Source organism: Giraffa tippelskirchi, chromosome X (assembly GCF_054371585.1).
Source record: "Giraffa tippelskirchi isolate mGirTip1 chromosome X, T2T-mGirTip1v1.2.pri, whole genome shotgun sequence".
NCBI lineage: Eukaryota > Metazoa > Chordata > Mammalia > Artiodactyla > Giraffidae > Giraffa > Giraffa tippelskirchi.
Window position 1 is genome coordinate 106,240,064 of NC_137289.1, and position 18,138 is coordinate 106,258,201.

At 35.9% G+C, this 18,138-nt stretch overlaps 1 protein-coding gene across 18 annotated transcripts in view; it reads right to left on the reverse strand.

Moving 5' to 3' along the window:
- The window catches only part of KDM6A (lysine demethylase 6A), a 181,540-nt gene that overhangs the window by 67,318 nt on the left and 96,084 nt on the right, over positions 1 to 18,138 (reverse strand). For 14 of the 18 annotated variants that reach the window (XM_081566393.1, XM_081566394.1, XM_081566390.1 and 11 more), the window contains 2 exons: positions 10,050 to 10,104; positions 6,253 to 6,287 (listed from right to left, as the gene is read on the reverse strand). In XM_081566393.1, coding sequence (XP_081422519.1) covers positions 6,253 to 6,287; positions 10,050 to 10,104 — 90 coding nt within the window. Of the gene's footprint in view, positions 1 to 6,252; positions 6,288 to 10,016; positions 10,105 to 18,138 lie in introns of all 18 variants that reach the window. The other 4 variants (XM_081566399.1, XM_081566395.1, XM_081566396.1 and 1 more) reach the window with 1 other exon arrangement.

The following is an 18,138-nucleotide window of genomic DNA, read 5'->3' on the forward strand; positions in this document are numbered from 1 at the left end:
GTGGAAACAGAGACTTTATTTTGGGGGGCTCCAAAATCCCTGCAGATGGTGACTGCAGCCATGAAATTAAAGACGATTGCTCCTTGGAAGAAAAGCTATGACCAACCTAGACAGCATATTAAAAAGCAGAGACATTACTTTGCCAACAAAGGTCTGTCTAGTCAAAGCTATGGTTTTTCCAGTAGTCATGTGTGGATGTGAGAGTTGGACTATAAAGAAAGCTGAGAGCCAAAGAATTGATGCTTTTGAACTGTGGTGTTGGAGAAGACTCTTGAGAGTCCCTTGGACAGAAAGGAGATCCAATCAGTCAATCCTAAGGGAAATCAGTCCTGATGCTGAAACTCTTAATACTTTGGTCACCTGATGTGAAGAACTGACTCATTTGAAAAGACCCTGATGTTGGGCAAGATTGAAGGCGGGAGGAGAAGGGGACGACAGAGGATGAGATGGTTGGATGGTATCACTGACTTGATGGACATGAGTTTGAGTAAGTTCGGGGAGTTGGTGATGGATAGGGAAGGCTGGCGTGTCGCAGTCCATGGGGTCGCAAAGAGTTGGACACGACTGAGCAACTGAACTGAATATTTACATAAAAGTCACAGAATTTCTATCCATATCCCTGTGAGAAAGTAACTGTAGTGGAAGATTTGTGTACAGTTCTTTTGTCTCTAGCATCTATGATGATGATTTGCTTTTACCTTTAGCTCTATTATTACAAGGCATGATATTAACATATTTCCTAATATTCAATCAACTTTGTATTCTCTGAATGAATACCACTTGCTCATAGTGTATTTGTTTAATGAGGTAATAGATTGTTTGCCAATATTTTATTTAGTATTTTTATACCAACATTCATCAGTGGTAACAGTGTGTACATTCATTCTTTTTTGTACTGTATCAGGTTTAAGTATCAATGTTACATATACTTTCTTCAAAAAGGAATGAGGGAAAATAGTGTGAAAGTTCTTCAAAAATTGAACAGAACTACCGTATGACCCAGTAATTCTACTTCGGAGTATATATCAAAAGAAAAGAAAGAAAAAATGAAAGCTGGAACAAAAACAGATATTTGCACACTCATGTTCATAGCAGCAATATTCATAACAGCCAAAGCTGGATATCAACTGACAGATGAATGGATACTCAGCCTTAAAAAGGAATGGAATTCTGGCACATACTATAGTATACACAAACCTTAAAGACATTATGCTAAGCGAAATAAGCCAGACACAAAAAGACAAATACTGTACCATTCCACTTACATGAGGTACCTAGAATAGTCAAACTCATAGAGACAAAAAGTAGAATAGTGGTTGCTAGGGGCTGTAGGGAGGGAGGAATAAGGAATTATTCTTTATTGGGTACAGAGGTTCAGCTTGGGAAGATGATGAAGTTCTAGAGATGGACAGTGGTGATAGCTGCACAATAAAGTGAATGTACTTAATGCCATTGAACAAATGGTTTAACAAATGGCTAAAACGGTAAAATTTATGTCATGTATATTTCACAATAAAATAAAAAAGACATCAAAGAACTATGGTCCATAACTGATTTTTAGAATCAGACTTTTGTTTCTATTATAACTCAAAAATACACAATAGAATCACTAAGTGCAGAAAGGACTTTATGATCAAACCCATGTCTCTCAAGGTCAGACAGAAAGCTATTTATAAGCCCCCGACTATCCTGTTCAAAAAAAGGAGAAAGAAATTAGACTTTTCTCCTTTTCTAATGCTCTGGAACAACCTTCAGAGTACTAGAATTATCTGGTCTTTGAAGATATGGTAGAATTCCCCTGTAAAACCAACTGGGCATGGTACTTTCTGCATGGCATTACTTTTCTCTTTTTATGAAAAATGGCTTTTTATAACTTTTCAACTCTAATGAGGTCAATTTTGCTAGTCTGTACTTCCCTGGGAAATAGTCTACTTCATTTAAGTTTTGAAATCCATTCACATAGAGGTCTGCTAAGTAGTCTCATATGATTATTCTAATTTCTTCTGTATCCATGGTCATCTTGTTTTGTGTATCTGTGGTTTATCTTATTTGTCCACTTAATCAAGATAGTCTGTGATTTATCTATTTTGTTAATTTTTTCTAGAATAAAAAGATTTTGACTTCATTTAATTAGATCTACCATTTTTCTCTTTTAATACTATTAATTTCTTTTTAAAAAATCTTTCTTCCTCACAATATTGTTTTCCTTGCATTGATTTTTGTTTTGTTAACATATTTCCTTACACTAAACTAACCTTGAATTCATGGAATAAACCTTAGGTAACAAGGACATACTTACTGCATCCTTAAATGTGAGCTTAAATTTTTGTTTCATTAGAATTTTTGGACTTCTATAATATGCATAAATGAAACCAGTCTATAGTGTTTCAGTAATAACTATGGCTGGATAGTTAGAAGGCAAGGTTAACAATGAAACTAGTAATTCTTACCAACAGTGTTATTCATAATAACATTATTTATAACTTTCTCTCATGGGAGAATAGTTAAATTAGTTACAGTACATCTCTGCAAAGGGATGTAATACAGATCAACATGTATTAATAAGGAATGATTTCCAAAACAAAATACTAAGTTTAAAAAATAAACCAATTTAAACAAGATCAAGAGAGAACATACATAATGGGCTATTATTTCAATAAAATAAAATATGTGCAAACATACATACAGATTTGCTTATATATAAAACAAGTTTCTCTGGAAAGATATAAAAACACTGATAGCAGTAGTTGGTAGCTTTTGACAGGGGACTAGATGGCCAGGGAAAAAGAGTGAGTAGGATACTTCACTGTGTATTCTTTCAGGCACTTTCATTTTGGATTATCTATTCAAAAATAAGTAACACTAATAACAAAATTAAAAGAGAAATCCTTTACCTTTAATCTTTAAGTTTATTTAGAATTTAGATGGTGACCTATTCAAGTCATTTCATAAATAATCAAGAAAAAGAAATGAAAGCCATTAATACTATTATTACTATTAGGAAAAAATGGTTCTGAGCTAATAAAAAAAAATGGTCTCAGCTAATAAAATGAGAAAGATAAATTAAATAAATGATATAAATATCTAAGAGTAAATTGTAATAATTAAAAGATGTTTGTTCCTTGGAAGGAAAGCTATGACAAACGTAGACAGTGTAATTAAAAACAGAGACCTCACTTTCCCAACAAAGGTCTGTATAGTCAAAGCTACGGTTTTTCCAGTAGTCACGTCCAGATGTGTGAGAGTTGGACCATAATGAACTCTGGCACCAAAAAATTGATGCTTTCAAATTGTGGTGCTTGAGAGTCCCTTGGACTGCAAGGAGACCAAAACAGTCCATCCTAAAGGAAATCAACCCTGAATATTCATTGGAAGGACTGATGCTGAAGCTGAAGCTGAAGCTCCAACACTTGGACCACCTGATGCGAAGAGCCGACTCGTTGGAAAAGATTGAAGGAAAGAGGAGAAGGGAGCAACAGAGGATGAGATGGTTGGACGGCATCATAAACTCAATGGACATGAGTTTGTGCAAACTCCAGGAGATGGTGAAGGACAGGGAAGCCTGGAGTGCTGCAGTCCTTGGTGTCACAAAGAGTCTGATACAACTGAGTGACTGAACAATGACAAGGATGGAAACAACTTAAGTGTCTGTCTACAGATGGGATCGAGAAAATGTGGTATATAAATACAATGGAATGGTATTTCACCCTTAAAAATAGAAGGAAATCTTGTCATTTGTGCCAGCATGGATAAATCTGGAGGGAATTATGTTAAGTGAAAAAAACCAGATAATGAAAGATAAATGCTATACAGTATCACATATGTGTGGATTCTTTTTAAAAAGGGATGACGTGGGGGCTTGATCTTATAGAAGAGGGGATTTGCAAAGGTCGCCAGGAGGTGAGATGGAAGAAACAGGAAGAGGTTGGTAAAAGGGTACAAACTTTTATTTATAAGATAAATAAGGTCTGAGGATCTAACATATAATGTGATGACTATTGCCGATAACAATGTATTGTACAACTGAAGTTTGTGAAGGGAACTAAATGTTCTCAATGCTCCACTTTGAAGATGTGAGGTGATGGGTGTATTAATAACTCAGTGGGGGGAAATCATACATATATCAAATCATCACATTGTACAATTCAGATAGGTAGGTAAGTCTTTTTGTTTTCCTTAATTTTTTACCTGAAAATAAAAATCCTTGTTATAAGCACTGAAGTAGAGATTTTTCAATCCTTTCATATGCTTATAGTGTCAGCTTCCTATCATCTAATAATTACATACTCTGCCTAGCACGAATTTTTTTGGTTTTGTTTTGTGTAATCTTAACGGGCACTAAAATTTATCAAATGAAAGAATCAGTGGGGGAAGGGCCCTGTCCCCACATTACCTTCATAAGATTCAAAACAATTAATACCAACAGACAACTCACCAGAAACAATGAAAACCAGAGGACAATGGAATGTAAATTTTAAAGTGGTCATATAAAATAATAAAACAGAATTCCATCTAAGGCCAAAAAACACTCATTAAAAAGAATGGTTAGATAACATGTTTTACCTAATGACAGATGAGGGAAATCTCACTAAGAGCTATGAAAGCTGGGGAAGAAAATCAGAGTTCATCCTTTAGAAGGCAGCAGAGATCTCTTGAGGCAATGAAAACGGAGCTAAGACTCCAGAGAAAGAACTTTGGAGAAGCAGCTTATTTCTATAGCTGCTTTCACCCTGGGGCCTTTACTGATTCAGCAGTTGACAAGGAGGCAGTGATTAGCACTGGCAGGTAAAGACTCTGCTCCACAACATGCACATGATTCTCAAATGCACCCTCTCAAGCTGGATAAAATCCTTAGATTTATCCAAACCTGAGTGTGCATCAATTCTGACTCAGTAGACATACACACACCTGCATGCGTGTGCTCAAGGAGAGTGGGGGGAGAGACCACAGCAGATGGAGGTGTCCAGCAATCAGATGTTAATTTTTTTTGGACCACCTCATGGTGGCTCTGAAACAAAACAGACCTTAGAAATTAACTAGAAATGTAACGGCATTTTATTTTCCTAAAAAGCTGTTATAAAAATTATATTCTGGGTAAACTATGATTACAGCAGGAAATGGCAGCCCACTCTAATATTTCTGTCTGGAAAATCTCATGGACAGAGGAACCTGGTGGGCTACAGTCCATGGGGTTACAAAGAATCAGACATGACTCAGCACAGCACAACAGCAGCAAACTATGATTACCTAATATTTAGCCTCATACCACTGCCCGTGCTGTGCTTAGTCGCTCAGTCGCGTACAACTCTTTGCAGTCCCATGGACTATAGCTTATCAGGCTCCTCTGTCCACAGAATTTTCCAGGCAAGACTACTGGAGTGGGTAGCCTATCCCTTCTTCAGGGGATCTTCCCAACTCAGGAATCGAACCCAGGTCTCCTGCATTGCAGGCCAACTCTTTACGGACTGAGCCACCAGGGAAGTCCAAGAATACTGGAGTGGGTAGCCTATTCCTTCTCCGGGGGATCTTCCCACCCAGGAATTGAACCTGGGTCTCCTGCATTGCAGGTGGATTCTTTACCAGCTGAGCTACTAGGGAAGCCCATGCCACTGCTTACCTAGACTAAATGTTTTATGTGTTATACCCTTTATCATGTAACTTAGCAATTTCTGCCATATATAAAAATATGTTCTAAAATAGCTTTTTAAATATAGCAGCCAGGGCTTCCCTGGTGGCCCAGTGATTAAGACTCTGTACTTCCACTGCGGGGGGCACAGGTTCCATCCCTGGTCAGGGAACTAAGATCCGACATGCCCTGCAGCACAGCCAAAAAAAAATTAAATATAGCAGCCATAAAAGTACTGGTAATGACATCAAGAGATTACTAATATGCTTTTCAAATGGTGATATATGAAAGGGATATTTCAATCTTAAGAAAAAGTGAAACTAAGAACAATGCATTATAACAACCATCTATAACATTCTGAAAAGAAACCTAGGCATTTCACATCAAGAATATGAGAAAGCTTCTCAAATACAGCCATTTAAGGCTGCAGATAGTTTGAGTTTAATGGGTTCTTTGTACACAACAAGAACTCTGTATAATAACTGTAACATGAATGCAAAATCTTGACCACATTTAATGAGTATTAGGTAAGAAGCAATGCCCAGAACTCCATTAAATTATCTGTGTATCTGATTCCACTTAATATGATATGAGTGTTTCAAAGTAAGCTAAGTTAAAACACTTACCTGGGTTTCATATAAATGGGCAATGTGAAACTGAACTGCAAAGATGAGAAAATAAGTCAACAACTGTATTACAGTAGTGTTTGGATAAATTTAAGAATATAAAACGTAAAATATAAACACTATCTCTGCTGCATAGATTTAAGTAATTTCAGAACATAACTTATTCTTAATAAAATATACAAGCATACAAGAACATGATAAGAAACTACATGGTTTCATTATTTGTCATTACTAAATTTTGTCAATGTAATCATTAAAATCAACATTAAAATCTGTAGCAAGTAAGTCTACTGAACAAAGTTCAAATGGCAACATTAAACAGATATAAAATATAACTTTTATAATCTATACATTTCACAACATGGTATTTAAAACCTGAGTTAAAACTCAAAAAAGAAAGTCAGTATTTGATTAAAACAACAATGAAAAATACTTTTTAGTTATATATTTCATTACATATTTCTTACTAATGTTTACAAAGATGTCATAGACAATAAGTTGCATTTCTCTATCAGTTCTTCAAAAAAAAATTTTTAAAGGTCAAACCACTTGGAAAGCAAGAATAATAAAGAATACCAACATTAACAAGTACCTCTTGAAAATAAAAAATCTACATATTCCAGCTTTTATTTTCAGCTCTTCCTGATACTATACCACCAGAATATGAATGATTCAATGAAAGCAACAGTGAATCAGGAATCAAAGCTGGATTCTAGCTTACTTAAATAATGATTTTGATCCTCCAATGACAAATCGTTTTTTTAAAATGTTCGATCTACCTGGATTTCATAGTTGGATTTCAAGGAGTCTGGGAGCGTTTCAAAATTATATGCATAATATATATCTGGATCTTTAAAAATAAGATCTATAGCTATCATCAAGTTCTCACTGGTATCATAAACTTAACTCTCACACTGACTTCCATAACTGTAAGATTCACCTGAGATGCTCGTTAAAAATAGAGATCCCTGAGGTTATATTCAGTGAGCCTGGGGCAAGGCCCGGAAAGGTACTTTTTTATTCAGTTCTGGGATTAACAAAGGATTTTGACACCTGCTCCCTAGAGCAGCACCTGAGAATAGCTGAAGTAAATATGCATAAAGCCCCAAAGAAAATATATAATGAAATTTAAAATCAAACATTTTTGGACCAAAAGTACTGCCCTCTTCATACATAATCACTAAATATCATAAGCAGAGATGAGACAAAAAAAATATCATTTTTAAAAGATGAAAATCAACTTTTGGTGAAAAGTACATAATAATAATAAAAGTTCTACAGATATAAATATCCTCTCCCTTTACCTATATCTGTTGAGTGGTTTTCTTATTTCCTAGTCCCCTTTTTCAACACAGCTCTCTTTGAGAGTTCTAGTCCAAATCTCACCTGACTACATCATTAGAGGGAGACAGGTATGCAAGTTAAGAGAATGAGGAAGAGATGGAAAATATATGTTCATCTCCCCCCCCGCCCTGCCCCCATCTTTTTACTCCTCTAAGAAAGGTGACATAGAAGAAAAGATTAGCAGCAGTAAGGCAGCATTCTATTTCCATTCCAAAGTTCCTCCAGGCTCAACAAGGGCTTTCATATCTCAGAAGTTACTAAATCCAGTATCATCTTTTGTGGTGTGAAAACCAATTTATATTTAAATTCTTAAAAGTCCTCTTCAAAGTGGAACATAACCATACAGAGAAGAAAAAGCTCCACTTGGCAAGTCTCAATTAGAGGTAGAAATTTAACAAATATTGCCATAAAAGGTGCTGAAATTAAACTTTATTCAGAAATTAAGACATTATTTTTAGAATTAATTAAATCTAGAAGAAACAATTTTATCCCAAGGGGCAATTGTGTAAATCTCTCATCACCATGATTCTACTTTTCAAAACACAAAGTGCAATTAACCCCTCTTAAAGGCTCTAGAAGCAGCAAGTATTTTTTTTTAATGCATAAGTGAACTGTGCAATGAAACAGAAATCTCTTACAGACTTTACAAGCTCACTTAACTTTCTAAAACCTTCTGACCTTTGTAGTATGACAAAGTAACATGGAAGATTTCAAAAAATAGTCAAGTCTGTGGCTTACCTAAATAGGTGATGATATTAAAAAATCCAAAGAGAAGTAAGTTTTACAAAGATGATAAAGAGTCTGGTGTTTATATAGTAATAATGTGTACCCAAAGTGAGTAGTCTATATTTGAGAGTGCTCTGTGAGACACCAGCCTTTATTATCACGGTTATGGAGTAGTTATGAAGTTATATAGTTAAAAATAAACTATCCACATCAACTGAACTATAATGGTGTAATGTCTCTAAATAAAGAACATGCCTTCCATTAGAGTGACAAACCTTTTAGCCTTCATAGTTCTGAGTCTGGGGAAATTCCTCAGTCCTGTGCAAAGCAGGACACTGGTCACTCTCCCTCTTATTTCCTTTCTCAGCAATCAAGAGAAAGAGAGCTGTGGTAAGCTCGAAAATGTATTCATGATTGTTAGAACTGTCCTCTTCAAATTCCACAAGAAAGTATCTGCCCTCTGTTACTCATTCTACATAGGTGTTTCCCTCTCAGGCGTAATGATCTACAAGTAAGATTTCACCTCAATAGAGTAGAATAAAATAAGGATTTACAAGAATATTTAGTTTGAAAGTTATGAAACGTCCCTCAAAAGTTATCATTCAAATTGACAAGTACAAATGAAAGTTAGTTTCTAGGCACTAGATACAATCAATTAAATGAAAATCCGATTTTTTTTTCTTATTCCCATAAAATAATTTTAAAAGGATTTTAGGGGTTTATATTTTAGATGGTTTATATAACCTGGATATAAAATTAAGGATACATAAATAAATAAAAAAAAATGAACACTTTATAAATTAATATACCAATGAGTTAAATCCTTTTTCTCATTTAACCTCATCTTAGAAATGAAAATAGTGCTCCATTTGTTACCTTTCCACCATTTTTCCTGGAAATACACTGATCAGTACTAAATTCTAAGTTTCATTTAAAGAAAACAGAATTCTTTTAAGTTTTCTCAGAAAACTGCATTTAGTAGAATTATGAGATAATTAGTCTGTTCTAGATAATGATTTAATCAACACTATATCTTATTTCATCTTACATGCAAGTTATATTCAAATTTCTACAGTTTTTTCACTGAGTCAATCATTTGGAGGCATTTTTACCATTGTGACTACTAACTCTTCACTAAACTCCTTTCTATATGCTTAAAAAAATGAAGACGCTTATAGCAAACTACTGACTTTGTAAAATATACAATCTTTTGATTTAGCTGAAATTTTCATGAAGAATTATTCAATTTTTATACACTCTAATTAATTGAAAAATCTCACCATAATCTTTATGTATGATGTTTAAAACTATAATAGAAAGTCAAAGTATATCCTCGTCATTACCAATAATTTTAATTCACAAAGTATGAATCAGTGAACTAACACATGAATCTTTGTACACTCAGATTTCTGAAAAGACTGGCAATCCTGTTTTTAACCTCCCCAAGTCATCTACAATGTAATTAATATACAAATAATCAATCCTGTTCACTAGTACAGATAATTTTAATTCAACAACCCAGTTCACTAGCATATCTATTTCAGACACACATTGTTCACAATAACTGGTCTCACATGTTCCATTTGTACAAATAGTTATGGCAACAACTACAGTTAGACTCAACAATTCCAGGGGATAAAATTACACAGGATTCATGACTATTATTATTATCTGCCATGAAGTGATCTGAATACATGCAGAGAACCATGGTACTTAATAATACTTACTCTCAGCATTGGACAAAGTGCAGGGATTACAGTCAACCAAAGCTAACTGAAAATGCTGCAAGAAGAGAGAAAATTAATGCACTAAAAATCAGTCATAAGATAATTTTCAGGCATATAAGGTTTAATATAATTATGAAACTATGCTATGCAAATATAAAACATACTAGACAACCAACTAGCATTACTTTGAACATTTATTGCTGAGAACAGACTGCTGCATTATTTTCTTTGAACAGTTGACAATAGAGATTTGGCATAAGAATTAACTTGATATCAAGTTATCCTATGTAAATTTGTTTATATGGAAAAAAGAATCCGGTTTTTAAGTCTTCTAGTAAATAGGAAGTGTTAGTTACTGAACACTTCAAATAGAACACATCATTATTTTAAAAACTGAAAGTAAAAGTACAATGGTGTTAATGGATTAAATACCACTACTTATCTCAAAATGATACATAGATACATTTTTTAAATGACTATGAGAATTATCATAAAGGGTAAAACTATTTGCCCTTAGTGATTTTTCAATAATTATTGTATTTAGAGTCTGTTAAAAGTATTTGAAGTATCACAAAGAATGCACCAAATAGCCACACAAAACCATCCCATGCAAAGAAATCACTGGTTTTCTAAAAGTAAAGGGGGATGAGGGACTAGGGTGGGGATGGCATGACCTCATAGTTTCATTTCTAGTTATCTAAACCAGATGCAAAACAGATGTACCTACTAAGATATTAAGATATAAACTATCAATAATGATCACCAACCCCTAAACCTGAAGCTGCATTAGAAAATATCTAGCACATATCTTTGCAACCAATAGAAAAGAAATGCAATTACCCTTTTAGGATATATACCCTATTATATGTGTAGGCAATATTAAACCACTAATAATTTACAGCATCCACTTGTAATAATATTGCATAAACCTGTCCCTCCCGACAAAAAAAAAAAAAAAGAACCCAAAACAAAATACACGTCAAACTCAAGGCATAATGCTAATCTTTAAGAATACAAATCATCATCAAGAACACTGGGTGCCAGGGACTTCCCTGGTGCTCCAGTGGTTAAGACTATGCTTCCAATGTAGGGGGCTCAGGTTTGATCCGTCGTCTGAGAACTCAGATCCCACATGCTGTGCAATATAGTCAAAAAAACCAACGGGGTGCGATATGACATCAGGTTTATCAACATTGAACTGGCTATATAGATATAATTAGGAAAAGACAAACCAGTACTATAGTTAGTATGGAATATTTTTTAAAAAATATCCTTGATAGCTCAGCAGGTAAAGAATCCACCTGCAATGCAGAAAACACAGGTTTGATCCCTGAGTCAGGAAGATCCCCTAGAGAACTACTGAGGGTCCATGTGCAGCCAACTACTGAAACCTGTGAGCCCTACAGCCTGTGCTCTGCAACAAGAGAAGCCCTCACACTGCAATTAGAGTAGCCCCAGCTCACCGCAACTAGAGAAAAGCTGGTGCAACAGTGAAGACCCAGCACAGTGAGAAACAAATAAACAAATAATAAAAAATAAAAAAGGTTAAGTCTCTGAATTCTTCTAAGAGATATTTCCAGAAATACATATTCAAAATTTCCAAGCCTCCACAAATTTTTACCATTAAAAGTAATCAAAAGCCAAACGTACAAAACAATTTTCTAAAATTCACCATTTCTATCCACAAGCCAAATGTCTAAAAACTTTTCTTTTTTCAACTGCTAGAAAAACTGAAAACTGATACATATAATGACAACTTCTAGATGTAAGCCCAAAAGGAACTGAAAACTTTCTATATCAAGGGAGAAGGTCATCAGCAAGCTTTTAGTACTGTATTTCAACACAGAATCAACAAAACTGCACTTGGTCAACCAGACCCCTTAGTTAACAAAAATAAACTAATGTCAGTTACCCAGTATTACAATAAAAGAAAGATTAGAAGGCATAATTTCATATGAACTAGTAGTTATTCACAAATGTCTCTTATATGCATGCATAATTACTGTAGCCTACATTTGCAGTATTCAGTCTTTAGAGGTTGTAATATCCTGAATGAGCAAGCTACTAACGAAATAACTATGACCCTTAAATATTAAATATTTAATCCATTCAATGACTACTTCAAGACCCTATAATGTCCTTAGGACAATGAAGACACTAGAGACACAATGCTAAACACAAGTGAAAAAATATTTGCCATCGTTTACAGAATGGAAAAAAAAAAAAATCCAACATCTGAACACTTTGAGAACTGCTTTTATTCTCCCCTGGCCTACAAAGCAGATTGTATGTCCTCAAACATCCTTTTAGTGTGCTACCATAGCAATAGAAAACAGACTCTTTTAAAAAGTGAGTACTATGAAAGCAAAGCACATTTTATAACCAGTTGCTTTCCTCTAGATAAAAAGAGGCACAGCAGCCACACATTCAGATTGTACTACACTTCTAAGTCTAATTTATCCTGCCAGCATAAATTAATACTTAGATAAGACAGGGGCTTCTCTGGTGGCTCAGTGGTAAAGAATCCGCCTGCCAATGCAGGAGATGCAGGTTCAATCCCCGGATTGGGAAAGAAGGAAATGGCAACCCACCCCAATATTCTTGCCTGGAAAATCCCATAGACAGAGGAGCCTGGCGGGCTACAGTCCATGGGGTCACAAAAGAAGTCAGCCAGCAACAAAACAACAACACAAGACAGAACTTTCCTGAGTCAAAGGATGCAAACTGACTGGCCAAGAAAACACCATTTAAGATGGCAATATTTTAGTTTCACTATTTCACTGAAATCTCACAAAGAGCAGCAGCTGCTGCTGCTGCTAAGTCACTTCAGTCGTGTCCGACTCTTCGCGACCCCATGGACTGCAGCCTACCAGGCTCCTCCGTCCATGGGATTTTCCAGGCAAGAGTACTGGAGTGGGTTGCCATTGCCTTCTCCAACAAAAAGCGGAGAGATCCATAATTCAAATCGCCCAATCTACATTTCATCTATCAATATTGAAGGTCCTGTAATGAAATCTGGCCGTAGTAGTTCTGGACTACATAATTATTAATCAATCTTAAAATCAGCAATGAAGTCACTGATGCACCATTTCAAACCCAAAACATCATGAAATATCAAACATTTCCAAACCACAATGATACGTAAAAATTAACTCTGCAGGAGTGTACATATTCAAAAACAGGCGTGAGAATGAAAAAACTTACAGATAATTAAGTTTAACAAACTAAGAACAACCACATAAAACCACCCCACATAACAAAAACCACTGATACACCTTTTAGTAAACTGAAGGGAGATGAGAGACTGGGGGTGGGGGGAATGGGGAGATGGTATGACTTCATAGTTTCATTTCTAGTATATAAACTGGATGCAAAATAGATGTATTTTTAACATATAAATCAGCAAATAACTATCAACTATGATAATCAGCCCCAAACCTGAAGATACCATGGTAAAATATCTAGCATCGATCCTTGCAACCAACAGAAAGAGCTAGGAAATACACCTCATACTAAAATATTGCAGTACTGAAAGTGACTACTGCTGTGTGAAATAGTTACCACCCAATGAAGGCTTCTGCAGTTCAAAGACTATTGCAAACCTCAAGGCAGAAAGCATTCTATAGAGAACTAATTTTAAAGCAAGAAGATTTACCTACAACATTTTTTCCTAATGTTACAGTAATTTCCTTTTAATAGAGCATTTCTGGTCCAATTTAATACAAGGTTCAATTCATTCACGTGGGCTTCCCTGGTGGCTCAGAGGTTGAAGTGTCTGCCTGCAATGCAGGAGACCTGGGTTTGATTCCTGGGTTGGGAAGATCCCCTGGAGAAGGAAATGGCAACCCACTCCAGTATTCTTGCCTGGAGAATCCCATGGACGGAGGAGCCTGGTGGGCTACAGTCCACGGGGTCGCCAAGAGTCGGACACGACTGAGCAGCTTCACTTTCTTTCTTTCAATTCATTACAATTTCTGTTGACATCGTTATCACCAAAGTAACTTTTTCTTTAAAAGGTTCTGACTTGTTCAATATTTCAAAATAACTTTTCAGTACTTTGCTTTCTATAGACTTAGGAACTAGATTTTCCCCTCCAGATAGAAATGAAAGTTGATGTAATTAACACATAAAACTCCAATTTCAAGACTTTATTTCCCTTTTAAAATGTTTTACTTCTAGTTGTGTAGTCTGTGATTATCTCACCATCTTTTCAGTTGTAGAACCCTTCAACTATTCCAAAACCTGAAGATACGCAGTGAGATAACTTTTCATTACTGACAACTTATGGTTGTATGTATAAATTATTAATTTGGAGCAATGTGTGGATTCCAGATTCAATCTCAAATGTTCTGATTCAGTGGGTTGAGGACAATACCCTATGAACCAGATAAAACCCTCGACGACTTATTCCAATGCACAGTCAGGGTTAAATGCCAATATTTAAAACTTGCAAATTGTGTGCTGACCCCCAAAAGCCTTACTTCAGTCTATATAGACAAGGTACGTGTAGTCAATACTGCTGTCTATATTCAATTAAAGCAAATGCTGCTTTTTAGTAGTAAAATGTTTGTAACCCATTTTAACTCTACGCCAAGCACTCCATTACGGCTATGCCTGCGTGTGTGCTCAGCTACATCTGATTCTTTGGGACCTCATGGACTGTAGGCCGCCAGGCTCCTCTGTCCATGGAATTATACCTGTTAAGAACATTGGGGTGGGTTGCCATTTCCTCCTCCAGGGGATCTTCCCAACACAGGGATCAAACCCGCATCTCCTGCAGCTCCTGCATTGTTAGATATTCTTCAGCACTGAGTCAGCATCTATGCAACTGAATAAAAGGCTCACTGAAATTAATGTTCTAATAAAAGTTTAAAGACAATCCCATAGCAGAGTCCAAAAGATACAGATGAGGGAAGAAAAGAGATCCTTCAAGCTGAGGAAACAATGTTTGTTTACACAGCCTTTATGAAACAGGGTTTTATGAACCAGGGTTTTAAGTGGGAGAATGGAAGGCTTGTCAAGTATTCTTGCAGGTCAAAGGCAAATTATTTTTTCTTTTTTCAAAGATTGCCAGAATTCTGAAAGTATGAATTAAAAAACCAACAAATTTCATTCCTAAAACTAGGGTTTTTAGGTATGTGTTCATATCAAAATAAGACTAACACACACAAAAATAACAAAGTTAACATAATATATATTTTATAAAGGGGATAATGTTACAATTTGCATTGTAAAATGTTGTTTAGAAACATAAGCTTAAAAAAATTGTGACAATGGATATACTGAATGTTTCATAAAGCTGCATTTGAAGACCTAATATTTATAACCACAAATTTAAGCAGTCATCTGTAAACACCAAAAAGTGCTTTTTGATTAGAAATGACTTCTTGCAGTTAAAATATATTTGAGGAGAGAAACCTGACACAGGAAACCTGGGCTTCTCCCAACTGCTCAGTATCAGGAAAGGATGGTTACTGAACATCTATGAGCAGTCATGTCCTTTTCAAACATGTATTTGAGGAACTGAAGTTCTTCTGCTATTTATACTACTTTGCACTTACAGGTATGTAACAGAACTCAGGGCAGAAATAAATATCAAAAGGAAAAATAAAACTGGGCAGGCAGATTGAAGTGGAGAAAGCATTAGTAGATAGATAAACCAATGAGCAGATCACCTCATACCAGATAATACACAAAAAGTGCTAAAGTGTTAAGTCACTTTCAGTTGTGTCTGGCTCTGCAACCCTATGGACTGTAGCCCACCAGGCTCCTCTGTCCATGGGATTCTCTAGGCAAGAACACTGGAGTGGGTAGCCATTCCCTTCTCCAGGGGGTCTTCCTGACCTAGGGTAGAACCCATTGTCTTTTATGTCTCCTGAACTAGCAGGTGGGTTCTTTATCACTAGCCCCAGCTGGGAAGCCCCAGATAATACATAGAAAAGATTAAAAGGTAAAGTATAAGTTGATGATCACAATAAACTGTGCAAAATTCTGAAAGAGATGGGAATACCAGATAATCTGACCTGTCTCTTGAGAAACCTGTATGCAGGCCAGGAAGCAACAGTTAGAACTGGACATGGAACAACAGACTGGTTCCAAATAGGAAAAGGAGTACATCAAGGCTGTATCGTCACCCTGCTTATTTAACTTATATGCAGAGTACATCATGAGAAACGCTGGGCTGGAAGAAACACAAGCTGGAATCAAGATTGCTGGGAGAAATATCAATAACCTCAGATATGCAGATGACACCACCCTTATGGCAGAAAGTGAAGAAGAACTGAAGAAGAGCCTCTTGATGAAAGTGAAAGAGGAGAGTGAAAAAGTTGGCTTCAAGCTCAACATTCAGAAAACTAAGATCATGGCATCTGGTCCCATCACTTCATGGGAAATAGATGGCGAAACAGTGGAAACACTGTCAGACGTTAGTTTTTTGGGCTCCAAAATCACTGCTGATGGAGATTGCAGCCATGAAATTAAAAGACGCTTACTCCTTGGAAGGAAGGTTATGACCAACCTACATAGCATATTTAAAAGCAGAGACATTACTTTGCCAACAAAGGTCCGTCTAGTCAAGGCTATGGTTTTTCCAGTGGTCATGTATGGAGGTGAGAGTTGGACGGTGAAGAAAGCTGAGCACCGAGGAATTGATGCTTTTGAACTGTGGTGTTGGAGAAGACTCTTGAGAGTCCCTTGGACTGCAAGGAGATTCAACCAGTCCATCCTAAAGGAGATCAGTCCTGGGTGTTCATTGGAAGGACTGATGTTGAAGCTGAAACTCCAATACTTTGGCCACCTCATGCGAAGAGTTGACTCATTGGAAAGGACCCTGATGCTGGGAAGGATTGGGGGCAGGAGGAGAAGGGGATGACAGAGGATGAGATGGTTGGATGGCATCACCGACTCGATGGACATGGGTTTGGGTAAACTCCAGGAGTTGGTGATGGACAGGGAGGCCTGGCGTGCTGCGATTCATGGGGTCGCAAAGAGTCGGACACGACTGAGCAACTGAACTGAACTGATAAGTTGATGAACAGTAGAAAAACGACAGAGCAAGGAAAAGATTTCTGTCCACAAATGAAGAAAAATGGACAGAAAAGACAAAGAGCAGTGACCATTCTCTGCCAAGACAAACAGTGACATTACACTCAGGAGAAACCAAATTCCACTGCCAAAGTGGGAAACGGGGTGGTTGAAAGGTACAAACGTGAAACTAGCAGATAACTAGATTACAGTATAGTGATTACTGTATCAATGATACTGTACTATAAACTTTGAAGCTGCTAAGAGACTAGATCTTAATTGTTCTCATATACAAAAAAAAGATAATTATCTGGCGTGACAGAGACGTTATTAGGAAATGCTATGGTGATGATGATTTTGCAATATATAAATGTACCAAATCAACACATTGTACAAATTACTCAAAGGTGTATGTCAATTCTATCTCAATAAAAAACTAAAAAATTTTAAAAGCCTTAAATTTTCAAACTGCCAATTAGAAGAGTTAAGTTATTGAGCAACTGAAGGAAGCAGGGCAGGAGTGGGTTATAGAGAAATAATAGCAACTTTTATTATCTTTAGACTACTGAATGAATAAAAATATGCAGTTAAAGCTTCAATAAAAAATACTACAGATATATCTTAGAAACTTAAGGCCTGATTAAAATTAGTAGCTGGTATTCAAATTCTCAGCAAATATTTTTATAATACATAGTTCAGAGCATCTCAATTAAATGAAGAAAATGATTTACATAGTCTACATTAATGAATAAAATAGTAAAAGACAGGACGTATTTCCAAAAGTGATTTCTAAAAGGAAATACACATCATCATGCCTTTACTTTTTCTTTCTGCCTTAATTTCTTGGAATAAGAAAATATAACAGTAAAATTCCTGAGTCTAAAGTATGATATCAAATCAGATACCTGGAAATGAAGCGGTTTCTGGAGAAGAGTGTTTTTTTTTTTTAAAAAAAAGAGTAAAATGCTATTTCACTCAGAAGTTTCATGTGAGATATAATAATAGAAGGGAGACAGCAGAATGAACTGGTGAACAGGGGGCATTTAGAGAAAACTGCACTGTCAGT